The following is a 27,585-nucleotide window of genomic DNA, read 5'->3' as shown; positions in this document are numbered from 1 at the left end:
TAGGAAAAGTGAAGCAAAACAAAAAGGAAAGAAAAAGATATCTAAAGAAGCGACTTCCTATCTTCTTTGCAGCAGTTACCAGCGTAGCAATTACTATCTCCACCCTCTTATATTGCATGTCATGGTTCCCTTGTTCCCATAGATAAACTTTTTAAATAACTTTTTAATCAATAAATCCTGAAATCACGTTCATTTTTATCCATTTCCAGCAAAAAGTCCATAAAGGGTTTCCAGTCTTTTATAAAAATAGTTGTAGTTCCCTCCTTAATCAAACAAGACAATTTAGCCATTTTGGCAAACTCAGCCATCTTCACAGTCCATTCCTCCATTATTGGTGCTTCATAATCTTCCAACTTTGCACACTGCCTTGCTGCAGTTACCATATTCAACCAATTGTTCATGAGCCTTTTCTAGTTGACTGTCCATAAGTCCTAATAAGAAGAGTTCCAGTTTCATCTGAAAGTTAATTTTTAGAACTCCCTGCAACATCTTATGTATTTGTATCCAATATCTTCTAGCTTTTTTTCACAAGTCCACCATGTATGATAAAATGTCCCTTCATGTTTTTCACATTTCCAACAATGATTAAAGGTACCTTTATTCATCTTAGACAATTTCTCTGGTGTCATACACCAACGATACATTATTTTTAAAAAGTTTTCTTTTAAGTTGTAAGACAATGTGAATTTCAGACCTTTTAAGCACATTCTCCCCATTAATCCATTTGAATATTATATCCAAAATTCTTGGCCCATTTTAACATACATTCTTTAACTTGCTCTTCCTCCATTTCAAATCTCTGCAAAAGTTTGTACATTTTATCAATCACATGTTCATCATTTGTACGCAGTTCATTTTCAAATTCCGTTTTATCATATTTTATTCCTTATCTATAATAAATCTCTTAATATTGCATATGAGAACCATTGAAAACTAAATCCCTCTGCAGTCAATTCTTTTCTTGATTTCATCTTAAACTCCCCGTTTTCCTGTACTAACAAATCTGTATATGTTAACCATTTGTCTCATGCCCGCTGTTTCTTTTCTGTAAAACCTTTCCTTTGCTGAGGCCAACAAAGGTATTTTCAGCATAACCTGGGTCTGCATCAATTCTATATCTGTAGTATGGCATTCCTAATATAATGATTTTTAAAATCTACATTTACTTTAACTTTATCATGCCATAAGTAACCATGCCACCCAAACCTCTGACCATTCCTAAAACTAGGAATCTCTTATTTCTTAACAACAGACATTCCTTCATCCAAGCCAAACAGGCAGCAAAATACAATTTAAAATCAGGTAATCCAGTCCTCCTCTTTCCTTGGCATCTTGGAGAATCTTATATTTAACTCTTGGTTTTCCCCCCCTGCCATATAAATCTGGATATGGCTTTTTCCACTGTTTAAATGGTACATTGGTTCTCAAAACAGGTATTGTCTGAAATAAGAACAACATTCTAGATAACACATTCATTTTTATCACATAAATTCTTCCCAACAATGATAAATCATAAATCCTTCTTAATTTCATTCCATACTTTAACATAGTTATTTTGAAATAACATACCATTCATGTTAGTTATAGTAATACTCAAATATTTCACTATTTTCTCATTCTGAAATCTAGTTCTTACAGAAAATTCTTTTTGGTCTTCCATCTTCATATTCTTGTCAACATCCTTGTTTTTTCCTTACTAATTTTAAATCCACCCAATGCACCAAATTCCCTTAGTCTTCCCATTAATACATCTATCCCTCCTAAGGGGTTCTCCAGAATTAAAACCAAATCATTGGTGAATGCCTTTAATTTGTAAACTTTTTTTTTTAACTTTCCAGCAATTTTCTCAACTTGTCTTAGGGCTCCATTCAAAACTTCAAGTGCCAGAATGAATAACAATAGAGAAAATGTACGTCCCTGCCTCGTTCCTTTCTGTATTTCACAGGGCTTGGTCAATTCCCCATTCACAATTATTTGTGCCATTTGTGAAGTATATATTGATTTCACCCATATAATAAAGTTTTCTCCAAAATCCAAAATTTTAAATAGAAAAGTCCAGTTTAAATTGTCAACCATTCCCTGTGTTCTTGTAATTGGCAGTACATTAATTAGCTCCATTCTTTTTCCCAACATTTTTCATTAGCTTCTCCATCCGTATTTTGCACTTGGCTCTGGTTGGTAGACTTTGAGGTTATAGTAAAAGAAAAAGAAAAAGAAAATCAACCATACCAGTTAAAATATGCATTTCTCTGATGTACAATTCTGTGACTGAATCATTAGCCCACAGAAGTCATCCCAAGTATTCTGATTTCATCATTTATTGATTAAATACAGTTAAAAAATAACATTTTGGAATGCTTCACTTATTTGGTTCCTGGAATGTATGTTACTGCAAAGCTTTTTTATCAACTGTCTGGAAGAGGGGAAATGGGTAATAGTGTTTGATTATATGAAGTGCAAATAAGTTCTTGATGTCTTACAAGATGTTCTTATCTTGCTGGAGACATTGAAGCTTGCTGTTTAAAAAAGGACAGTTTTTATACTCACGTGCTATTTTTTTGAACTGAGACAAAACAGGCTCATAAAGGTCATAATAGATTTGTTCAGGTTTGCTGTTGTTTCGAATAAACAGGAGATCTTCCACTCTAACTGGATCAGTCTTCCCTTGCCACAAAGTCAGACTATACCTAGAAAGAGCAGATACTTGGGTCTCAACAGAGATTCTCAAACTGTGATGTCAAAGGCAGAACTTACATAGTTGCTGTCTTCACACATACCCAAATTTTGATTTAATCATGATTTATTGAACAAACCAAGGTAAGTCTTGCAGATGAGAAAGTAATAATGGCTTGTTCTGTCAATTCTGATTTATTATTTATTTCTACTGCAAGTTTCAAGAAGAAACCAGTTCTGAATCGGCCCTGTCAAACCAGATGCGATGGGATTGCCTCTTCCAGAACTCTCAGCCGACATGGTCATTTGGCTAAGAATTCTTAGAACTGTTCTTTAATTACACACAGAGCACATACATGAGTGAGGAAAGCTGGTTTGAGTACATCAAGATATGGCGTGCTGTCAAACTCTCACCTTTTGGATTGACTCAGAAGCCAACTCAAATGAGTCCAGGCTGGTTTTGCCATGACAGCTCTTACTGGGAAAGTGATTTGCTGAGGCAGTTTTCCCACAAGGGTATGCATTTCTTCAACCATATTCTGTGTATAAGTCTTGTTTGGAAAGAGAGGTAAATAGAGGGTTGTCCATCCTGGGGAGATAGTGCAGTTTGGAAACTTCTTTTGAACGAGAGTCAGGAATCTAAGAAACAATCAGTAACAGCAATACAGTCACAGTTCCACACACATTAGAAGAAGAAAGACATTGTAAATCTTCTCCACACTGGGCTAGGTATGATTTGATGAATATCTGTTGGACAATTTGATTTAGAAATAGCAATTAATGTCCAGAGACTCAGTCTGGCTCCCAGTGAGTTTCTACAGCAGGGTGAGGACTTGAATTGAAATCTTCCTGGTTCTAATCCAAAATCTAGAAAACCCTGTAGAAAAGTTTATCAGGAACACCTTACTCACATGATAAATCCACCATTTCATTAGGGAAAGATAGACTTGGCATGTGCTTTGTGGGAATCACATGTGACTTTCTGTCTGTGGTAGCCAAAGTGTCTGGCACATGCTTGCACATGTAAACTTCTAATCAAACTGCTATCTCAGATCTTTAGGACAACTTTATTATAGATTGTGCTTGTTATCCTATTACCGATCAGCTGTAAGCACAATATTCAGCTTCTTATCTTAGCTAAGGGCCACAACAATAAAAATAAATGCCTTCTATAAAAGAAATGTTTCCTTAATATATAGTGTCAGAGAAGGAGGGGTCATAGCTCAGTGGTAAAGAATCCTGGATTCAATCCTGGTATATCATGATAGGCTTGGGAAAGCTACTGCCATTCAATGTCAGCCAGTCTTTTTTTTAACTTAGTGTCAGCTATTTGGATTATGACTCCTATTATCTCCAGCCAAAGATTCTAGGAGGAACCAGATTGAAAAAGGCTGGCATAGACAGAACTAAGGTCAATGAACCAATGGTTTGTCTTGACTTAAGGTGGCTTTCTGTGGTCCTTGGAAATAAGTAGTGTAAAATATACTTTTATGTGAATGTAATAAAGGTTCATTTTACTCACTGGCTTGCATTAACTGCAATATCAAAAGGAACATTTGGGCCTTTCAGAATATCTGCATTTAACCACACAGGTCGGTCAATAATCAACTCAGAAGATGTTTTTACTAAGATATCCAAAGATGGGCCCACTGTCCTGATGTTTTTGAAATCCAGCTTGATCACTATTTGGAAGAACAAGAAATTCTTGTGAAAGCTTTATTTCCCTTGCCCATTCATTACAATGTGTGTCTCTTTTTTATTATTATACCTTTATTGGATAACCTGAGCACTGCCTTCAGCCAATCCTGAAGAGTATTATCACTGTACACGTCAGGAGGGTGGGCCATAATGGGCTTCTCTGTCTCATTGGGTGTATTGTATCCTTCAAGGGTGACATCAGATTCCAGTGCCATGACATCAGCTGTCCTCAGACAGAGGGACAAAGAGAGAACATTGAAAATGAAGGGAGCCCTTTCATGGAAGCTCTGTAGGCACAGTGGAACATCTTATATGCATAGAAATTACCAACAGCTTCATTTCAGATTTGAGGAGCTGGGAAAGGATGGGAACAAGGATTAAAGTAGTACTGTGTAGAAAAACATCCGGTAATTTTTGTTAGTATATAGTACAGTGATTCCCTGGAAGAGAATTTGCTTTAGATTTTTTTCAAAGGAAGAGGAAATCTCAGTGAAATTCTCAAGGATGAATTCTGGTGATTCTGTACTTATTTAGTTATGATTGGGCCCAATAATTCATTACGTTCTACCAACATCTCTCCAACAATCTGTAGCCTCCTTGGCTTCCATGCTTCAACTGAAATCTCAAGGGATGACATAAGAACAAACCTTTCTCATCAGTCTTTTTCATATTGGTAATGTGGGCTAAACTATATTCTCAGCCACCTCCAACAATAAACTCAAAAACACCACCAAGAGAAATTCAGAGGATATTCTCAAACACCCTGAGCAGGACAGAGAGAGAGAAAATCAGAAAGTTTCTTTTGTGTGAGGGGCTTTTGAGAAATTGCAAGCAAATTTTGGCATATCAAATCCCAGGTTCAGTTATTAGCATCAAGTAGGGCTGGAAAAACTGTTGAGAACATCTGTCAATCAATGAGCTAGATAAGTCAATGAGCAACTCTAAGGTAGCTGCTTATGTGTTCCTAGATGCTGTCAAAAGCCTGTGCTTCTCTTTTAACTTTTATTCTTGGCTATTTTTAAAATTAAAATATTCAGCAAATATGGCTACAGGATGGCACAATTTTCTTAAGTAAAATGACTGGCAGATTTTTGGGTGAATACAGTAGCATTAACAAGCTGTGACGATGACACAAGCCTCTTGGTTGCTTTTACTACACAGCCACACATTCTGACATTTGGTCTTTATTTTTAACCAAATTGTCACAGTTTCAGTCCAGTAATATTGTCATTTATTACATCTCACTATTCCCCAGAATGGATACCTTCCTACTTTTTAAAATCAGCATTTAATTTTTCAGTGTTCCTAGGTGGTTCTGAGCTAATAACAGCCATCATCTCCAACCAGAATAGCCAATGATCAGAAATGTTAGGAATTATGGTCTATCTGGGAACCAGGTTTGGCCAGTCTTATATAACTCTTCAATTTGCTCTTCAAATCCTTCAAAGGACTTTTTTCATGGGGGAGGGGGGAACCAAATTACAAAGGAAGAAGTATGACTATTTAAAGATTATTTACACAATACTAAAAATTCATTCTAAAAACTACATAGTATAGTTTTAATCTGCAGGATAATCATTTCCTAAGTAGGTGGAATTACATTGATTTTCTGCTTGGAGTGGACTTTTTGATTCTTCTACACTGGGCATCTCTGCAATCTTGCTAACTAATCATCATCTCAGTGAGACTTTCTTTATACCATGTCTATTATGTGAGGAGGGAATTTCAATTGCTCCTGTCCCCCCTGAATTCTTCAGTTCTTCATAAAACATGTGATTTTCCTCTCACCCAAATAAAGTGTTGATGTGCATAAAAAGGTGGTATAAATAAATTTGATAAACAAAGTGCAGGATTCTACCCTCCTGTCCATTCCATACAAAATGCAGTGTTTTATACTCTAGAAGTTGCTTTTCTCATGCAACTAAAACCATTCACTCATTTTTATCATTCCAGTTTAAGCTATCTGCACTACAGATTTCAAGGCCTTGATTAACTGTAAAAAATAATGTGGTTCATCTGCTAAAGTATAGCAGAATTTTTCAGTTGTGGTGTTTATAAACTACTTCTTGGTTGTCTGAAGAAATTTTAAATTGATATCTTTAAAGCTAAAATTAAACCAGAAAGTTAGGAAATGACTTGTCTCACACTGAGAAAAATTTGCAAAGTATTGCAGGCATTTTGCCTATTAATTAAAGCTTATTTATATTTTTTATTCCCATTAATGAGTTGATAACTCCTAATTCTACAACAATAATTTAATATGGATTTCCTGAGATGCATTCCTGTGAACAGCACAATCAAGGAAGGGAACCTCCCGTAATGTCATGTACTCCAAATCTGTTGAACTGCATCTCTCATCATGCCAATCCAACATGGTATTTGCAGTCCAACATATCTACTGCTCTTTACATTACTGAAGGCTGCCTTAATCTTGGAACTCAAGGTGTCAACTCAAGGTGTCGTTCCCCCCTCTCCCGCCCTCCATTGGACTCTTCTTTTTTTTTGGATAGAGAAGAGGAAGGGCATTTATTTTTCAGGAAGCAGGTAGAAAAATATCACACCACTTTCAACAACTTGCTTACTTACTGCCACTAACCTGTCCACTCAGGTGTGGTCACCTGATGGTGAGGGAGGCATTTCTTTTATAATCTGTTTCCAGAATTATACATACAATCAGAAGCAATTGTAGCTAGGTGAACTTGCCAGTTTCTGCTATTACTCTTTCTTACTAAGGTGCTACATGGCTAGCTGGGGAATTCTGGGAATTGAAGTCCACACATTTTAAAGTTGAAGGTTGAGAAACCCTGGTTTAGAGGCTTCCATACAATGTCCTCTTTACACTTTCTGTGGGCTTCTTCATTGTGGTTCATTAATAGAAATTTGAAATCAAGGATACGATGTAGACAGTGATGGTTTCAGCTATTTTCAACAGCTCTGTTGAACTGTTAGATCTGTCTTCATCCTCCCAGCCTTACAAACTGCAGAGCAGTGGGACAGGTTTGGCAGCATCTTCACAATCCTAATTGCAAATCTACCCTTCTCTCCTATAAAAAGTTCTGTAACTTTTGGAAATGGTGGAGTTTGACTATGCCAGCTGGCTGGTGTGTGCTAAGTGACATCATTTGCTAGCCTTTTCCTCAGCCCTGGAGCAATTCTGCAAAAATTTTATTATGCAAAAATAAATGGACCATGTATCACTTCACTTTTAGGGGGAAAATGGAATTGGACAGCCTGCTTAAAGGAGGGGTGGGACAAGGAAGACTGCCAGTTCAGTCTAACCTTTGATTTCCAGTAAGTTGTTGCTGCTATTATTTTTCTTAGCATTTATCCCAATAGTTGAGGGTCTACAATACTTATTTTTGCACTGCACTTGCCAATTCTTACAATGAAGCTTATCAGTGAATGATGCAATAAGAGGTTTTGTTTACCAGTTGGCTTGTCACAGAGCCTGACACTGATTAGGATAGAAAGGAATGACTCACCCAAGGTCACCTAGCTGGCTTCTATGCCTAAGAGAGGACTAGGACCTAGGTTTTCTTGCTCCTAGTCCAGCACCTTAAATACTACACCACATGGCTCTCTAATTACCAGTATGGTAGTGTGTAAATAGTTTGTAAAGCCAAGGTCATATAGTAGAAGATGAAACTGCCTGTTGTGACCACAATTTTTAATTTCAGAGCTCTATCTCCTGCCAATAAGGGCAGACCCAAGACATTTGGCCAAAAACATGCCCTTTCTTTATTCCATTTTCAGGAACTGACTAGACAATCTACTGTATCTTACTTCCAGGCTGATAATGGAACAGTTCCCTCTACTATGCATAGAGGGAATAGTCTAATTTGGCGCTGGACAACAGTTTGTGGAATGCTCAACATCCCATCACCATCAGGGTCTGCAACTGTTACCTGAGACAGCCTTATCACTCTTCCAAATTGTAGAGCCAGCCCTCCCTCCCTCAGTGCTATAATGAAGATGGTAGATTTACTCCTGCTAAGAGTTATGAACATTATTTGCCCACAAGGGAAAATATGTGAGTTTGGTGGCGGCATTAGACTAACAGGAAAAAAGATTATATAGATTTACAGTAGATTTTAGTATGAAGCATATCATGGCAGAGAGAGAAGGAGAACAAGAAGGAGGAGGGCAGGTTGACCCATGTCATCTAGCCTGGTTGAACTGTAATGACATTGCTAAATCTGAACCATCTAACAGACATCTAAGCCCCTCATCTTGGAATGTCCTCCAGTACAGTTGCTATGTACGTAAGTGTCTCCATGACCACCTCCATCAGAGCAGGACAAAGAACATATTAGAGAGGAGACCCATGTTGGTGCTAGGCAGAGGGAACTGTGGTAGGTAGGGCAAATGCTAGATAGGGACTGGTTGGAAAAAGTGTAGTGAAGGATAAAGGGAACGAGAACTAGTACTGAAGTAGGTGGCTATGGAAAAAGATGGAATTGCTAAGAAAGTGGCAGGTGGGTAGAACTAATGCAGGGGGGAGGGCTGGGGAGAATATGCAGTGGAATGAGTGGGAAATAGAAAGCACACCAGAGAAAGAAACTGGAGAGCATCTGGGAGCTTCCAGTGCTCTGACAGCATTGTTGGCATAGCAGTTACCTTAAATGCAGTGAATACAATCAAAATGCCCGTGAACAAAAACTGGGCAATAATAGATAATGCAAAATGAAAAAATATGAGCAAAATTTACATAATTTATTCTGGTTGCAAGATTTATTTTTCTGGAGGGAGACTTTTGTTGTGCTTGTTTTTAAAGCAATTTCAAGACTCAGAATGTTGTTTGTCCTAAAATATAAAGACTGATGCTCACTCTTACTCTGGTGCATCTAGTCTGCAAATCTATACACATCTGTATTTAGGAAGAGATCTCACTGAGTTAACTGGGATTTACTTTTGATTCTTATGCTCTTTACTATGTATGTCCAAACTAGAAAGAAAACACAGATCTTACCTTCTAAGGCCTCTTCCATGGAACTCTTATTATTTGCAGCATGATACCATGTGACCAACAATCCATCTTTTCTGTCTATTCTCCTCAGATTAAGCAAATAATCTAATACGTCTCCACCTGAATAAAAGGACGGTCTTGGTGCCAGGTCTGAAAGATTCAATCAGGACATTGTACAAGAAATAAATACGTGCAACTCACGCTAATGTCTAGACCAGCCAGACATGCTGGCTGGGGAATTCTGGGAGTTGAAGTCCACGCATCTTAAAGTTGCTGAGGTTGAGGAACCCTGGTCTAGACCAAGATGAGAAACAGTTAAGGAACACTACAACCTCTATGATATCATCAATATTTGGGATCTATTAACACATAGTTTCTTATCTTTGTTATAGAAACACATCATATTTCATTCACTTCGGTCAGGAAAGAATACACTTTTTCTTCCTCAGTTAGGTACATTTTTCTGGAAATGAGCACGCATTTAGTCATGGATCTCAAATGTGTGAAGAAATTACAGAGCTGTGTTAACAACGGGAATATTACGTGGCTTAAATGGATCTAGGCTTGAATTCTAATCTTGGCTTCATAAGCACTTGGTTTCAGTTTCTTCTGCCCTCAGATTGCAAAGTTTCAGAGCCTATATAGCCCAGAGTGATATGCAAATTGAATTGACTGAGCAAAGGAAAAGAAGGAACTCAAATGTAGCATTATAAGCTAGTAGGATGTTTGCATGCAATCACTTTGCTTTATTTGCAAAATGTTATTAGATCAAAATGGTTACAGTATGTCCTTCATGTGAAACCCTCTAATCTTTACATACAGTTATTCCCTCATTTTTGTTTCCAGATAAAATATTTCAAGGAGGAAAAGATGGAATTGTACAGGTACCTTCTGATGGGAGCCCTCCATCTGGAATCACTTATATTGTGTTAACTTTCTCCATGGCTGGTAGCTGAGTCTGTCTGTATTTCCTACCACCAGGCACTTTCTGCATTTACTGATTATTTTGTTCGTGAACTCAGCTCCAGGACAGTCTCTATGAAGCTATATCATTAAACTGAAATAAGCATTCTTTCACTCAATGGGGCAAACTTTTATGCCAACACCTTATAGGAATATCCTATTCCAGACTTAAAGTTAAGTGGTATGTTTTATTAGACCAACAGCTTAGTCCAATAAACAATGTGCAAGCATTCATATCATACAGAATTCTCGCTTAGAATCGTCTGCTAATTGAAATGTTCTGTGAAACAGGAATCTTAACACACAGGCTCTGAACAAGATGCAAATTAAAACAATTTGACAGTTAATAAAAATACTGAGATTCAACAGAAAAGCATAAATCTCTAATATCAGTGCTAGAAAAAATAAATGAAACACAACCCAAACCTAATTCTTGAAAACAAAACGATATATCAATCCAGCTTCAGCTGAACCTTCGCAAAGTTAATATTGTACAATTATTTGATATATATAATCTGTAGCAGAATTAATTATGTAAAAGTATTACACGTATGTATTACATTGCTCTTTATTAGCACAACTGATTCTTATGTGCCAAGATTTTGTCAGGAAAAGATTTGGAATGGCTTACTTACATTGTTTTTATAGGACTGACATGTTATAAAAATGTAATTTTTAAAATCCCATTTATAACCCGCTGAATCAACCACAGACTCTGGCAATTTGCAATAATAAAAAACACTGTGCATAAGAAAGAACATAGTGGATTAAAATACCTAAAGTAAAAGTCAGATTATATTTAAAATAAACTAATCCAAACACGAATAATAATATGAATTCCTAACCCTGCAACCAGACACTTGTACAAAACGTTGGCTCCCAATTCAAAAAAGCTTTGTTTTGCTTGGCGTCTTACCTTCTAGAGATTGTTTTCTGACTGCTAGAGACACCATGAGAGTTACGCAAACAGAAATCACTGCCGCAGCACTGATCAAAGCAGCAACTGCTCCTTTTCTTCCACAAGAACAGTCCATCTTGGAAATCATCATATTTTTGATATGCAAAAGATACTTGGCATCTGTGTTTCAAAAAAGGCACCTTCTTTTCCAGTGTAAGACAAGAAATCAATGGAAGTTGAAAGGGATTTTGAAGGATTACATTCCACCCAGAAACCCTGGTTGATGAAATCAGGATTCAAAACAAAGTAACCAGGATACAGTCAGAGTGAGTCTTTTCTTGATGGAGTCTCTTCTTTAAAATCTAGAATATTTTCTTAGTTATTTGAACAATTTTAATAATAGAGCATTCCCTTGAACAAGTTTCTTGTACTTTCATCCTACTCCAATATTATTTCACTATTGTGCAGTCAGTTTTTCTATGCTTTCTTGAAGAATTACAACATGGTTGAAAATCTTCTGATCACCTGACATTGTCACAGAAAAATTCTTTTTAACAGATGCTCAATTCCTTGCAGGATGTGTTTCCTAGTAATAATAGACCATCATGCTAGAATTAAAAATGAAAAACTTGGAGTAGCCACAGAACATCTTCTCATAAGGAAAACACAAACAAAAATGACTTGTACGCTCTGTGACTCAGAAAGAATGATGCAGAAAGTCCCTCAGGCTATGCCTATATGGAATTTGTGCCCCTCCTTTGTTCCATGTCTATCAGCACATCAGTGTTTTGAGTTTAAAGTCCATTTTTCCAACAACTGCAAATGGAAGATTTTCCTATCAAATATTTGTTACACTGACACCATGCATGTGAAAGTTATGGTTGAGAGTTTACTCCAGACAGCTTTTCAAAACTCCATGTACAAATATTGGGTCCCATCAAATCTTGCAGAAAGAAAATTTTGTCATTTTCAAATGAGCAAGTTAGAAATAATACTGATATTATCACATCTTCATTTTTCCTATCCTTGCCAGCTTAAGAAAACATATTAATCTACAGCTATGTGTACCCTGGGAAATGCAGAGGTTCAAGATCTCATAACAATTGAACTTATCCCACTGTACATACAGGAGACGTGAGGCAAACCTTAGCAAATCTCTATAAAGCCCTTAAGAATCTGTCTGGCTTTGCATATCCCAAGGTGAAGATGGGCTTACAGTTTATATACTGGGCCAGCTCCTCAGCCCACTCTCATTTTTGTCAAGTTAGAACCATGGCAACCAGCTCAAGCTGATCCAGATTGCAATCATACAAGAGCGTCATGGAGGAAGGGTTTTAGGGCACAGCCAGATGACAATATTAAATTGCTATGCTCCAGTTGATCATCTGGCAGAAAAGTATGCCAGCCTAAATTGTCCTGCCCTTATTGCTGCTAATCCCTCTTCTTACACAGAAATGAGGCCAGTGACTGGTGCCTGTCTTTATAGATTTAATATTGGACAAATTAGCTGATGGATTCCTCTGGCTTTATTCCTCCCACCAAGCATCACGTGCCAGCAGAAGAAACCACCGCTTTCCTTAATATGTAGTATGGGGTTGGGTGCTTATAAAGACAGGTTAAGCCACTCTGCTGGCACAGAAGTGCTCCATGGCTGTGACCTACTAGGCTGTTTTTGAAAATGGGTCTAGCATTCTTCTGAGAGCACTAAATTTGTATTCAATGGTAGCCCAGCTGTCAGGTCACAGGCAGAGAGGGAGGTTACATGAAAAAGGAGCATCATGAAAGATCCCACATGCTTCACCTGCTGCATTGACCATGTGCCATCAAGTTGGTGTCAACTCTTAAGGATCACAAAGATAGAACTTGGTTTCTTTGGTTTCCCCCTCCATACGTTCCTGCTGCTTCCCCTTCAGTGAGAGAGAGCTGAATTCTATGATACTTATTTTGAGCTGGTCTAAAAACAAACTTGATCCATTATTAAGCCTAGAGCACTATAGTTATATCCAAGTATATCAGTTATATCCAAGTATATCAGAACCAGTTTTTACTCTGCTATGAATATGCCACATGTTCAGTGAAGTAGATTCTGTAATTATTTTATTTTCCCCTCCCAAAATGTGTTAGTCGCTGTATAGGAATTGTTGTCAGGGTGATATGCTGCAAAAGTAAATAATACAAAACATAATAAAATTATAAATATAATAGCAGCTAAAAATGGAACAAACTTAAAACAATACACACAGCAAAAGGGCAGGACATGTAAGTTCTGGAAAATAAATATGCATTTGGGTAATGAAAATGTATATGGGTCAAAACTGAAAAGGCCCACTCCTTGCCCCACCTTGACATTTAAGCTGGGTTTCTGTTGATGACCACAGGGCTTGGGCAGAAATATAAAAGAGGCATCAGATACTGGTATCTGCACTTGAATTGGACTCCAAAATGAACTGGGAGCCATGGAAAATGATACAATAAGCATACAGCATAGTATGATCACCTTGTCCAGTTCTAATTTCTCGTTAAGCACCTTATTTTGTACTTCCTGAACATTTCTGCGCTGTTTTCCAGATCATTACTGATCTGACCACACTTTTGTTGGGGTGCCAGATTTGTTTTCAATTTACAGTGCACTGACACAATCCCATCCTACAATAAAAGATTTTCCGCATGGTTAACATCATCATCATCATCATTATCATTCCCTTCTCTTTAGTCACAAAGGATCCCAGAGCAAATTTATTGCAATACTCTTCTCTTAAGCTTGTAACATGAAAGATATGACTCACAATGAGAAAGAAACTGGGGGAAAGAATATTAAAAACAAACCCTGGTTCCCTTCTTAAAACTTAGAGGGTCTAGCTAGGAGGAACAATTCAGAAGCTTGAAAAAACGTCTCTCACTTGATAACACCTCAGGAAGATACGGGGTCTCCCAGCAGAGATGATGAAATAGCCCTGCTTCCATTTCCTCCCTCTACTCTATCAGAGCTAAATTGTGGGTGTATGTATCAGCAGGGCTATTGAACAAAGAACAAGTTGATTATTTTAATGCCAATAGAACTGGTGTCTAATACAAGCAGCAACTCATTGCTGGAGACAACATTAATATCCATTAACAATCCAATAATTAGTCCTGTGCCTGCCTGACCCAGTCTTCTCTGCTCTTCTAATATTGCTGTTATTATCAATGATCCAGCAATCGTTAGCTTCACTAATGCACACAAGCTAGAGGAGACAGGCGTAAACTGCAACACATCTTTTTCCTCTGCTGTCACCTAGCCCCTTAATTTATATCACAAGTAGATCTGCATGTGGTGAGGAATGACATCATTTCACCCAATCAGACGGAATGGAAAGGAAGCTTGATCCATGATTGATGGGCTGCAGAGGGCTCCTGAGCAGGTTGGTTTTAATTTATTTTCTAGCCCTCCATGCATCGGCACTGCCAGGCATCCCAAAAGCTCCCTTATGCTGCCATCTTCTGGCAATCATATCGGGACAAGCTACTGGCATGGACCAATTCCCCCGCACGTTGTTCTTTCTAAAAAAAACTCTTTAATACGTTTCTCTCAAGTTCTGAAGCAGAGAGTTCTGCCAAAGGATTAACCTTCATTGTGTGTCTTCCTAATTACCAGATATGAATGATTGCAAATGATAACAGGTCTGTGATAAAGCACATGCTCTCCATGCAGAGGATTCTAGATTCTGTTCTTGGAAGCTCTCCAAAGAACCATGCCTGAAGCAGTTGCAATTCTTTAAAGCATCTGAAAAAAGTTGGGCTTCTTTGACAAATAGAAGAGAGATGTTTCTTTTCACATAAGGTTGGAGCATTTCCTCCAAATCATATTTGAAACATGCACATTCCTAATAACTGAGAAATATTAACATTATTTGATCAAATCCCTACCACGCGACCTGCCTCTTATAAATGACTCCTCATCGATGGAAGAATAGGTAGTGCTACCCAATCTGAGCTGCAAACATTCAGACAACTGCTTTGCTGCCATCTAGTGGCTGTTCAGAGGTTTGCAGCCAGATTGGGAGAAAGCCCCACCACCCTCCAAATATGGTTAACCTATAGCTTTCCATATGCTTCTGAACTCCCAGCAGGCCCAGCCAGAATGGTAGTACAGCAACATTTTAAATTTTCATCTGCAGGGGAAGCATAGGATGGAGGATCAGGGAACTGGATTAGGTTCAAACATCTCCCCACATCCCAGAGCCAAGGAATGCCACATCTGACTTAGAGGAAGTGGAGGAAATATGACTTGAGCATTAGTGGCTTACAGTAGGACTTTTCTCCTCGGTACTTGAAAATTGTCAACTGGAGTCTGAATTTACAGGAGCCAATGCCTTCAGTCCCATTTAGGATGGGGGCAGTGCCTTGTTTTGTTTCTATATTTTGCCTTTTTTCTTACTTCTATTGTAGTTAGAGCCTTAAAAGCTGGAAGTAGCCCAGGTCTTTCTGGATCTCTGAGAGGACCTGCATAATACACCATAGCATACTTATGTGCTACTAGAACAGCATAGCTACTTACAGCGTACAGATTTTCAGGTGAAAAACTCAGCACTTGTGAGTTTAACAGTGCTTCTAGACAAGGTTTTGATTATGTAATTACCCTACGGCATCCACAGAATTTTAGAGAAGACCCAGGTGTTCTTATCCATTTGCAACCCTCTTGAGTTTTCTTAGCATATTTTTTTTAACCAGAAAAAAATTTGTGAAGAAGAGCAAGATGGAATCTCTGCATAATCGTTTTGATTGGTAGCACTTCTGAGTGTTAACTCCCCTATAATATTATGTTCTACTGTTACTATTCACCTTTATACCTGGCCTTTCTCCTGAAATTGAAGGGGGGTTACTCAATGCTTCCCATCCAATGCTGTCCAATTCATAACAATCCTGCTAGGCCGAAGTTGGGTTAAGATTTGTCCCTGTAACTCCTTTGGCCCAAACATACCTGCTCTAGAGAAAGCTGGCTGCTTAAGTGATGCAGAGGTCCCAAAGGATCAAGGCATTTGTTTGAATCAACTAAAGCAGGCTAGCATAGGAGCTGATCCTCAAACAAGCAACTTTTCAATGCATTAGAGAAAAACTTGCATTTTCCAGCCCAGCACGGATGGGGTAACTGGGATGTGTTTTTCTCTATTTTTCCAGTATCTGGCTAATGATTTAAATCAGTGTTTTTCAAACTTGGCAACTTTAAGATGTGTGGACTTCAACTTCCAGAATTCCCCAGCCAGCATGCTGGCTGGGGAATTCTGGAAATTGAAGTCCACACATCTTAAAGTTGCCAAGTTTGAAAAACACTGGATTAAAGTATATAAATATTTGGTGTTGAATGTGTACTTCTTGAATATATTCTTTGAATGCACTTACTTAGAGAGTGAATACAGTACAGCTTTAGTTACCTTGTATGGACATTAGATTTTATAATTTTGCCAGCATACTGCCGGTGTTTTGAAGGTTTTGCAGATTATTCTACAGTATTGGGTTGGAAAGTTTTTGAGTTACACCCTGAAAAATACAGGTATGTTAAACATACTGTAGAGCTTTTTTCTTGGTGGCAGTGAAATGCTTTGAAGCTAAAATACTTCCTTGTCAGTCACTGAAGCCTTTTTATTTTAAAACATATTTGGTCGTGCTGCTTGACTCCATTCCCATTTTGAGCAAAGAGGGCATATTTGTCCTAAAAAGATGAATGGCTTTTGGTGTGGTATTATTTCTGTCTTTTGAATGTATTTTTATTAAACTAGAATGCTTCACTTTTGTATTATTACAGAAATAGGAACTACAGTCCTTTTGAAATAACTTTTCCAGGAAAAAAACACACACACAGACAGCAGTGTTCAGGTCCTCCTAATTGTCAAACAGGATGTGTTTATTATCTGAGAAATCCTTGGAGAGGCTGTGTTTATCTTCTCTTGCTCATCTCTCGGAGTACAATCCTGTGCAGGACTAACAGGAAAGTGGATATGAAAATGCATCACAGCTTACTTTGTGTTTCAGGGTAAAGACAAAATTCCCTTGGGGCATTCTGATGTTTAAAACCTGAAAAGCTGCCATTCCAGCCTGTCTTGCTCTTCCCCGTTGACTGTGTTCTATTCAAATCAGGACGTTGCATCGTTTGAAACCTCCAAGGATTGCAGTATCTTGGTGAAAATAGTTCCCAAATACATTTTGATGACTAGAAGCATTTTCTTTTGCAAGACTGTAATTGCAGCCTCCTCTTTGCTGCAAGCAGTAGGTAGTGGGCAACTCGCTCCCCAACCCCCTTTTTGTAGCCAATGGAGCCCTATAAGCACAGTTAGGAGAAATTTGCTACTGGGGCAATTTGCTATTATTTTGAATGGAAAACACATGAAATTGTAGCCTGGGCTCTAAAAAAAATTGAGGGGCGCTTGACCACTAAAAGATTGTCCACCTTTACTAAAGGGTTGAAATTATTGTTACCAGTTGTGGAAAGGACATGTGAGATTTTCACCTGGAAAACTACAGACAGCTGTGATTGTATGACTGGCTTACCCATAGTTAACTTAAGTGTTCTGTTAATTCTCATCCATATATTAACAGTTATATTAGAGCATCTGGCCCCACTTGATCACATTTTCTTTGCCAACGATGGAGAACTTGTGATTTTTCCAGATATTGCTGAATTAACACTCCCAGGAGCTCCAGCCAGCATGAGAATGAGGTATTCTGGGAATTGTAGTTCAATGACATCTCAAGAACTACAGGTTTCCCATCCCTTCCCCTACATGAAAGTCAAATTTTCACCTTATCCTGGGGAAAGGCACAGCTGCTTTAAAGAGTCTGGTGCTACATTATCACCCCCACATTCCAAAGCACATTTTTGCTTTTGAGTCCAAAGGGCTGCACAGCTGTAAAAAGTTCATTTAATACTTATTGAAGTTAGTGATATGTAAAATGGGAAAATAGCTATATGATTTCGATATACATAATCCTCTTTTCCCTAGTCCAAGAATTAACTAAGGATAAGAACATATAATAGCTGTCCATCCATTGTACATTTAAGTACTCTGGGATAAATACTACAAAAGTAATCTCTCATTTTGTAGGTTCTAAGTATGCAATCCACATCCTACTGCAACCAGTGGTTAAATTTTCATTGATGTTAATGGCTCCAGATGTTGCCTGAAGCCGCTAAAACTTGAACCTGTCTTAATGGTGACATATGGTGAGTTGCTGTAACCATCTTTGTATCAATTCACTCAGGAGAGGTTGTGTCACTCTTCACAGATGGCTCAGAATGGGCTTCTCTTGGGAGCCATGTGCTTGAACCTCCTTAAGCACCATTAGCTGATTTGTTTTAATTCCTGCTCAGCATCCAGCAAGGGATTTGCAGATCCTTAGGAAACATGTACCTCAAAGAATATGTTGCTGTCAATATGTTGGGTTTTTTTCTAGCAGTCACCTGAATTCTGAGGGGAATGTTGCTTCAGTGCAGAATATAGAAGATAAAATATTTTGTCTTTCCTACTGATAGCTCTGAACAGACGAAGTAAGAGAGTTTCCCAGGATGAAGTTTGACCAAGGGCTTTGCAAATGATTATGTATATTGAAGCATCATACCTACAGATATGATTCCTCTTACCTAGGAAAAATGCTCCAGCTGATTTGCCTTTTAGCTGTTTAGGGAATGCAGATTCTAATGTATTTTTTTCTCTCATTGTTTGCAATTGGGGAGGGGGGTAAAAAAACACACACTCACAGGGAGGCAACAGAAATCCCCCTTACCCATCACTTTTGCCCCACCCATGTCAGTTTAGCAGATCATAGCATCTGATACCAGAATTCCTCCCTAGTTCACATGAAGATAAAGGGAGGGAGGAAGAAACACATCCAGATTTGCAAGATTCTGTTACTATAGCTTTACAATAAAAGTAGTCCTGACCTACACGGCACTGGTTTCTTAGTCTGGTCTACCTTGTTGGCCTGTTAGTAGCTTCCGGATTTTCCTCTCTTGGTCCCTCTCTTAAAAAGAGGCTTTTCTTAATACATCTTTTATTTCAGATATAATGAATACAGGTAGTCCCTGGGTTAAGAATGCCTGGGTTACAGATGACCCGTAGTTAAGAACGGAGCCTACTGTAGCATAATTCGAGTTACATACACGATGGTTTGAGTTAATTACATACTATTACTTTACAGTATTATGCAATAATACTGTTCTGGTTTACATACAAATTCGACTTAAGGACAGACCTTGGGAACAGAACTCGTTCTTAAACATATTAGCATTTTTTGATAGCTCGGCTAAGCTAATAGTCTGCATCCAAGACAACTGTATTATTTTACTTTTTCAATGGGATGCTCTGCTGTTCACTTACTCGGGATTCTTTCAGTGCTTATGTTCAGGAGCACATCCTCTAACAAGCTTCCTGCAGAATTCAGAACTCTGGAACAGTTTGTCTTTGGAACGGAGACTTTCCTTGTTGCAGTTTAGGAGGAGATTTAAAAGGCTTCTTTTAACCTAGAGTTTTTACGGTTTAAGTTTCTTAGATAGGTTTTAGTAATTTGTTCCTTTGAATTTTATTATTGTGAGTCACCTAGAGCCGCAAGTGCAGCCACGAGGCATATAAATTATTACGCTCCATCCTTTTTTGAAACCTATATTTTTGCAGTATATTCATTTGTCCTTAGCAGAGCAAAAATCCAATAAAATTTTGTTTTCTTTTTAAAAGCCAGACATGGATAAATTGTACCTTAATCCCTGCTATTACAAGAAAGTGGACTTTTGTTAATCAGCATGAATCTGCTACATAGTAACAGGAGGAAGGCTGGAAGCAGTAAGGGTCTATTATTTCCAGTGATGCAGACTGAATTTAAGTATGAAAAATGTTCCCCCAGATCCAAATGGTTTCATAAATCTATAAATGTAAGTTCTGATACTGAGAATTTTCAACAGGTCAGTTATTACCATCCAAAAAGTTGCCTCTCAAGGAAAACAGGCTGATACTTTAAACACCATGGGCAACATATTTATTTTCACTGTTTTTATTTACTGAAAACAGAGGGAGGAATAAGGTGGCTTATTGATTTAAATACAAAAGGAAAGTTAAAACTATAACTGCTAGTATTACAAAACTCCTTAAGTCCTTGGGCCTAGTACACCTGATATATGTGTGTATCTTCTCTGCAGAGCTCTAGTAAATTAATCTTAATTGTTACAGAAAAATATGTACTCAGAAAACATTCCAATTTAGGACACTGCATAAACTGTACAACAGACGAGAGTTATTGCTCATCTTGGCTTTCTTGCTGAGGTCATCCTAATTCACTTTAATTGATGAACTTTCTTCCCAAATAAATAGTTTTTAGAGAAAGGAGCATCTTTCACCAGGACTAAAAAGGCAGGAGTCCCTGCTTTTATAAAGTACCTGCAAAATATTATTTAGAAAGTCATGTTCTAGTCTTAGTTACATTATATATAATTATTCAAGAAAATCTAGATTGTTTGAACATGTTTGCTTTATGTAACTTCTTTAATTTCAAAATTGGTAGACACTACTACAATCTCACAGGTTAGATCGACCTTTCCCAACTGGATGGCCTCCAGATTGTGTAGAATTTCAGCTCCCATAAACTCCCATCCCGAAGATGTATGACTGCGTTGATTTCAGCATAATGGGAGCCTAACTACAACACTTCTAAGGGGCATTAGTGTGGGAAAATCTGCTTTTCAACCTGCTCTAGATGTTCAGTCCGCTTTGACAGCGTAGTTCAGAATATAAGCAAGTGGTTCCACCTTTTGGAGGAAACTAATAGGCTATCCCAGGATATAGAGATGTCTCACCTCTTGACAGAAAAGTTATCTATTGGATGAATTAGGTTACAAATCCTATAACCCCCAGCCAGCAGAATGATGGGAGCTACAGTCCAGTATATCTGGAGGGTCCAATAGCTTCATTCAGGTGGAGATTTACCATGTGAAAAGTGAAGAGAGCACTCCTCCCCTATGTAAATCACCTGGGCATGCTAGTCATCCACAAATATAGCATAAATGTCTTCAATGAAAATGTGAGATCACAGGGAAGCATTTGCACGTATAGCCCTTTACCCAAAAGCTTCCTCACTCTAGGCTTGTGTTGGACATCACAATGCAGCTGACAAAGGGAGGGGCTGCTCACCATTCCTTGTGTGGCAAGGTCTACCTACAGAAATTTAAGTAGGCAAAACTATAGGATTCTCTTGGTCTTTTTTTACGTTTGTATCTAATTTGCAACTAAAGACTTGTTGGGAGACCACCCAGCCATTATAGTGCTGTGATATGCAACCATTAAGTCAATACTATGTCCAGAAAACTACAATGAAATAGATTAGCTAAACTGGAGCTGGTACATAGTGTCTAACCTAAGTGAATAACACATGGTCAGTTCTGTACCATTCCTTTACTTTTAATAAGATACTGTTGATAATTCTGTGCTTCTCAACAGTAGGGGTGTTGAATGGCAGTAATTAAAGTGCTCTTACCTGAATAAAATTTTATTATTTTTCTTTTGAAGTCATGACCCTATTCATTCAATATTAGTTCCTTGTCACTTTGAGGGTCAGGATTAACAACATGTTTTTAGTTGTTTTTATGTTTATTTCTAGTTTTGTACGTTGCCCAGTTTGGAGTTGGGTGGCCAATAAACTTAAATAAATAAAAACAAACAAACAAACAAACAGGTCATAGTTCAACATCTCACCTTTTGTGCTGCAGCACTTCTAACAACGTGGTTTCCGTGTTTATCTGGTATATATCTCCTCTTTCTTCATCCTCATAATAAAGCTGTGCATTATAATAGGAGAAACATACGCATTTAACACATGAACAAAACACTTGTTGACATATTCTATAGGTGAGGCAGAAATTACTTGAAAAACTAACAAGCAATTAATCATCTGATAAGACACCAAAGACTTTTAACTATTTTGTTCTGTCACTGGTTGGTCCCTAGTAGTTGATATTGAAGGTAGGCTACCTATGATTCAGGTGGTAACACACAGCCATCAGAATGTAACAGTCTTTGATAGCTCATTCTTCCATGAAGTTGCCCAGATTCCTTTTTAAAATCACCCAAATTTGTGGCTATCACACATCTGATGGCAGAAAATCCCACCCGTTCATTTCCCTGGGAACTTTTTATTTCCTGGAACTTCTCTACTGAAATACATCAAATTCAAAATGAGTTATTTTTTCTAAGGTTAATTTTTTTTTTTGGAAATAAAAGGTATTTATGACAAAGAAGGAATTTTTTAGAAACATTCTATTCACCATATTGGCTTTTCCAAGATTTAATAACTGTTCATGCTATGAAACTGCCCTAGAAGTCTTTATACAAAGTTAATTAACATGCCACATTATTGCTATTTTATAAATTTTTCTCTTTAGGGCCTATCGTGCAATATAACCCTAGAATTTAAAGTATCCCTTCTCTAAAAATCTCAATCTAGAGTAAGCAAGGAATCCAGACAATATAATACATATATACAAATGCAAAGTAATTCTAATGCCATGGTAAATTAATATGACAATATCCTAACCCACATAATAAAGAAGGCTATTATTAGAATATATCTTTAAAAAAAAAAAAAGGTTCAACTACTGACTGTACTTTGTACCTCTAGTTCTTTAGGAATATATTTTCTTTCTATATCCCAGGCAGGTGATTCTTCAAACATGACAACTAAATGGTCAGAAAATCTGAAACACAAAATGCATTAAATTAAAATACTGTTTTAGTCACTAAAAGTGCTCTCCAGTTCAACTTGAATAATGTTTAACAGTGTATGCTTTTAAGCAACATAATTTCATAAAAAGCTGATAACTGGTGCCAAACTCTTCAATATTTTATCACTACTAATTATTTCAGGGAAAGATCAGAATCCCATAATCTTTAATTTGAGATTAAGGCTGTGTTACTAAAGTCAAAAGTATCCTAAGTATCAGAGAAATGGTGGAACTCCTGCATCATCCATCAAAATGAGGTTTCATCTTGGCAGCTTGTTCGGTATGGTGGAAAAGGCTACTGCCTCACCATTTTCTGATAGAAGAGAGCATAAAAACAAGGGAGATTTACAGGATTAAAAGTGCTTCCCTGACATTCCCCAGAATGGAGGAAAAAACTTCACCCTAAAGAACAAAGGTTTTCTCTTCCTGTTGCCCCGAATGACATAATTTATCTTGTTCCAAATGCAACTTTAAACAGACCAAAACACAAACAAACAAAAACCTATGGCTGAAAATGATCCAAGAAAACATTCCATTTTCCCTTTCAGTTTCTCAAGAATGACAGGACTGCTCTGCTCATCAGAACCACTCTATTTCTACAGTATTGTTGTTGAAGTTCTTAGAACCGGTTACATTTGCTATTCCACCATTACTCCCACATGTGTAGCAGGTCAAGCCAGCAGGCATAAGCTCACTCCTCTATGTATCTTTGGAGTAACCACTCAACAGTGTTGGACTGGAAAATACTGTGAATTAATCATACAAACTAGACCTACAACTGAATCTGCTATTTTGTATTTATCCTGTTCTTTGAGAACATTAACCTGGATTCTTCATGAAAAGCAGAGATGAAGTCAGTTTGTCCATGCTCAGGGTACAGGAACAGCACTGGCCAGGTAAGGCTGCCGTTGTCTTCTAGACAGACTTTGGCCCCAATGCTACTTTCCGAGCTAAGTCCATCTAAAGACATCTCCGCGAGGTCTGTAGATATTGCCATCTCATCTTTAGAGGGCACTGGAGACAGTTTGATGTTTCGATCCTATGTCAGAAAAATAAAACAATCCAGCTTGAGGCAAAGACCTAAAACACATCTTGATGTGTTCATATTTCAAGGGTTGCTTTCTTTTCACCACAGCTACCTTAATAGCTTTAAATAAGGCCTCTTTCTGAGACTGTTCCCTCTTCTCCTGAAATTTTGCTTTTCTCAAATCTCGCTCTTCAGTACGCTGCAAGACAAATAAAGTTATGTAGCAATTGTGTAGGGGAGGCCAATGCTTCACCAAACTCTGTATCAGAACAACTGTGTGTTTTATTTTTAATCCTTTCTAACCTTAAATCTGTCTGCTTTTGTTCTTATTTCCAGAAGTTTTTTTTCCTTTGGATCTAATTTCAGACCCTCCTCGCACCATGCCATAGCTTCAGAGAAATGCTTGAGTTCCATATGGCACAGTGCTCCTATAAAATACAACATTTCTTTATAATTGCATTCAATAGCAAACAATATACTCAAGCAGGCCAATGTAGTTATGTTGGTCAGGTTTTTTTTTATGATGGAAGTGCAGTATCAGAAAAAGAAATGATGGGATGAAAAGGCACAATGATTGAGGGGCCAAACCCACTCATCCAAGCCAGAGGGACTATTTTTCATCATTAACCTACCATAAATGATCATGGTTCTATTTGTTTCACCTTCTGCTGATCAGAAATAAGCACAGCCCTTTAAACTGCATTGTTAATATCTGAAAGTTATTAACTTTCCACAAAACAACACATAGCAATTTATAAGTATTTATGCACTATATTTTTTTATGTTGATAACAGAACTCCCTTAATTAATGGAAACTATTATTATACTGCTACAATTGGATATGAAAATAAGAGTGGAGTTTCTTACCCCTTATTATTGCTTTGAGGTGGCTGGGTTTCAGTTTTCTTGCTGCAATAGCATCATTCAGAGCAGAGCGATAGTTACCTAAACAAAATATACCCTGAATTTAAGTTTCACCCGTGCAATGAGATCTTCATTAGGAAAAGTTAAAGCATGCTGCTATAAGACAGATTCAGTATTGGAACACAATCATTTTAATTTATAAGGGCAGAAAAAAATAGAAAGTACTATTAAAAGTAAGATATGGACCCCTCCCCCCAACTACCCATGTTAACGTTGGGGGAAGGTATATTTTGTAAGCCTCGCTTTGATTTTGTAGCAGAAATTCAGGGCCGTTTCTGATGTTTTGATTTTCCACTGTAATACTACAGCCTACTTTACTAAAGCAAGCTGCATTAAAATTTATCCTCTGAAGAGGTAAATGAGTATTAGAACAAATGAAAAAAAGAAACATATTTTGATTTTTTAATCTAGAATCTAGGTATAACTTTGAATATAGCACATTACCCAGATAAAAGTGGGCCGCTGCTCTGTTTGTATGAAGTACAGTATTCAATTCCAGGTCATTACATTTCTTTTTTAGTCCTTCTGTATAAGATATCACAGCCTTCTTATAATCCTTTTCTTTGAAATAATCATTACCTTCATTCTTATAAGTCTTAGATTGCTCTGGTAAGAAAAGCAAACACAACAGACATCACAACTTTTAGAAAGTGCCTGAGTTGGTCCAGCCACCCATGTAGATCCAAAGACACAAATGCTCTGCACTGGCTAAACAATAAAATAGAACACCCATAGTATTCAAATATTATAAATAGTATAAAACAGTACCTTCAGGACTCTGCTCTTCATCAAAAATGATAGACTGAAGGCATGCCAGATCAGGGTTCTGCTTAGGATTTATTTCAGAGGGAGCATCCTTCATGAACATTGGAATCTGATCAAATTCCTATGAACAGGTGCAGGTAATCCAAGGTGCAGGAATGGAAGAAAATAAAGAATTCAAAATTTCTATGTGATTTTGAAAATACACCTTTTATTTGAAATATCTAGATCAGTGTTTCTCAGCCTTGGCAACTTTAAGATGTGTGGACTTCAACTCCCAGAATTCCCCAGCCAGCCATGAGGGTCTATGTGGATGGGGAATTCTGGGAGTTGAAGTCCATACATCTTAAAGTTACCAAGGTTGAGAAACACTGATCTAGAGGAAGGGAAGTTCTGCTTATGCTGAAAATTTTGGGGCCTCCAGATGTTGCAATTCATCCAGCAAGCATGGCCAATACTGTGGGTTTCAATTAAGCAACACCCGGAGGATGATAGGTTTTTCACACCTGGCCTAAGAATTTAAGTATGCACTTGATTTTTTTTAAAAGAAGTTTTATTTATTTGAAGTTTTCAGCTGTCAACTACTTTCTGAATTAGTACAGCCTTTGTTAAGAAATATTACATTTCCTAAAACAACTGTCATGGAGAAAATCTATTTTAAGAGTCAACACCGACTTGCGGCCCCATAATCAATAATCAGTTAAACGAAGCAGGTCTGTGATCAGACTAGCCTGACACGCAAGAGGATGTAATAGGTGGAAAGATGGACCTAAATCCCCACCGAGGCTTCCTGCAGACCGGGTTCGCCGGGCACAGGCCGCTCACACGTCCAATTTGCGGTATTACCAGGAAGAATCGCTGGAGAATTGCATCCCGCCCGTGGCGCCCATGCTGGTTTGGAAGGTTCATCAGAGGGCGGCCTGCCGTGTCCCTATCTCCCAGCCCACTTCACGGGGCTGTTCGGAAGAGTAAAAACGTCGCCTTGAGACCTCCGGAGGAAGAACTGGATAACTCTCTGAGAGAGACGCCGCGAGCGATCCTGTCCCGGATCAACCCCGCAGCGTCGCTGCTCCGGCTCCCGCTCCTTCCAACCCGCTCTGCCCCGCCGAGACCCGAGACGTCCGCGAGCCAAGCGGCGCCTTCCTAGCGAGGGCAGAGCCTCCGCCGGGGCCCCCCGCCCCGCAGCCGCACCTGCTCCCATGTCGTCGGATTGAAGGCCCCCTCGTAGCGCTGCGGGCCCTGAAATTTGTCGAGGAAGGCATCCAAATCCGCCTCTTCGCTTTCCGCCATGCGTGAAAGGTTTACCGTCCCGCTCGGCTGCTCCGCCCTTCCGGAGGCGGCTCTGCAGCCGAAAGAGGCGGGCGCGAGCTCTCTGGGCTTGCGGTGAAACTGGGGTGCGAGGCCGCGGTTTCCCTCCTCGCCTTTTCCGACCCGCGGTTGCCAGGGCCGCTGGACTACAGCTCCCATTATCCTTACCTTGATGCTCGCCGTAGTTGGAAATCACCTGGCTAAAGAAAACAGTGCTATATAACCCGCCTCCCCATCCTTAAGCGTGCCGCACCTAGCCCAGCGCTTGTCTATTGCAGTATTCCTCCCTCCCTCATCCGTCAGCCCAACGGCTCTGCTATTGGGGTAGATTACAGCTCTGTGCCAGTGTCGTTGTACATGAACTCTTGAGTCTGTTCACGGCTGCAAGATTTTTCAGTGTGACTGCTCTCGCTCTGCTCGGCAGCGAGGTGGCAGCCACAACCTTGGTTAACTTCATAAAATGAAGCATGGTCACCTTGGCTAATACTACTAGGATGGGAGACGAGCAGAAAACCTCAGGGCTGTAGGTGAAATTAAAATTTAAAAATCACCAGAAGGTGACAATGCCAAATCCACATTGTTGCCTAAAACATGTCCGTGTAGTTACCAGCAGTTGAATGTGACTCAAG

General features: G+C 38.5%; 2 protein-coding genes across 3 annotated transcripts; both read right to left on the bottom strand.

The window, feature by feature from the left end:
* FAM151A (family with sequence similarity 151 member A) lies at positions 1–11,834 on the bottom strand. 2 transcript variants are annotated; one of them, XM_025163898.2, is made up of 7 exons: positions 11,217–11,834; positions 9,341–9,487; positions 4,442–4,594; positions 4,196–4,355; positions 3,088–3,312; positions 2,548–2,687; positions 1–2,183 (listed from the first exon to the last, which is right to left on the bottom strand). In XM_025163898.2, the coding sequence occupies exons 1-7, from the start codon at positions 11,347–11,349 to the stop codon at positions 2,140–2,142; spliced, it is 1,002 nt and encodes a 333-aa protein (XP_025019666.2). In that variant the 5' UTR covers positions 11,350–11,834; the 3' UTR covers positions 1–2,139. The 2 variants fall into 2 exon arrangements, with proteins under 2 accessions (XP_025019666.2, XP_088009539.1); XM_088153413.1 differs by having other exon boundaries at positions 1–2,687.
* Positions 11,835–19,255: 7,421 nt separating this feature from the next.
* TTC4 (tetratricopeptide repeat domain 4) lies at positions 19,256–26,992 on the bottom strand. Its single transcript, XM_007423899.4, has 10 exons — positions 26,840–26,992; positions 25,655–25,772; positions 25,331–25,492; positions 24,830–24,907; positions 24,266–24,390; positions 24,075–24,161; positions 23,760–23,974; positions 22,827–22,908; positions 21,911–21,993; positions 19,256–20,599 (listed from the first exon to the last, which is right to left on the bottom strand). Exons 1-10 carry the CDS (start codon positions 26,936–26,938, stop codon positions 20,497–20,499), a joined length of 1,152 nt encoding a protein of 383 aa, XP_007423961.3. The 5' UTR covers positions 26,939–26,992; the 3' UTR covers positions 19,256–20,496.
* Positions 26,993–27,585: the final 593 nt, after the last annotated feature.

Source organism: Python bivittatus, unplaced genomic scaffold (genome assembly GCF_059951505.1).
Source record: "Python bivittatus isolate LINGU-HERP-01145 unplaced genomic scaffold, Pbiv_v1 ctg000700_np1212, whole genome shotgun sequence".
In the NCBI taxonomy this organism is placed as follows: Eukaryota; Metazoa; Chordata; class Lepidosauria; order Squamata; family Pythonidae; genus Python; species Python bivittatus.
The sequence above is the reverse complement of the archived record's forward strand: the minus strand, read 5'-3'. Positions and strand labels throughout refer to the sequence as shown.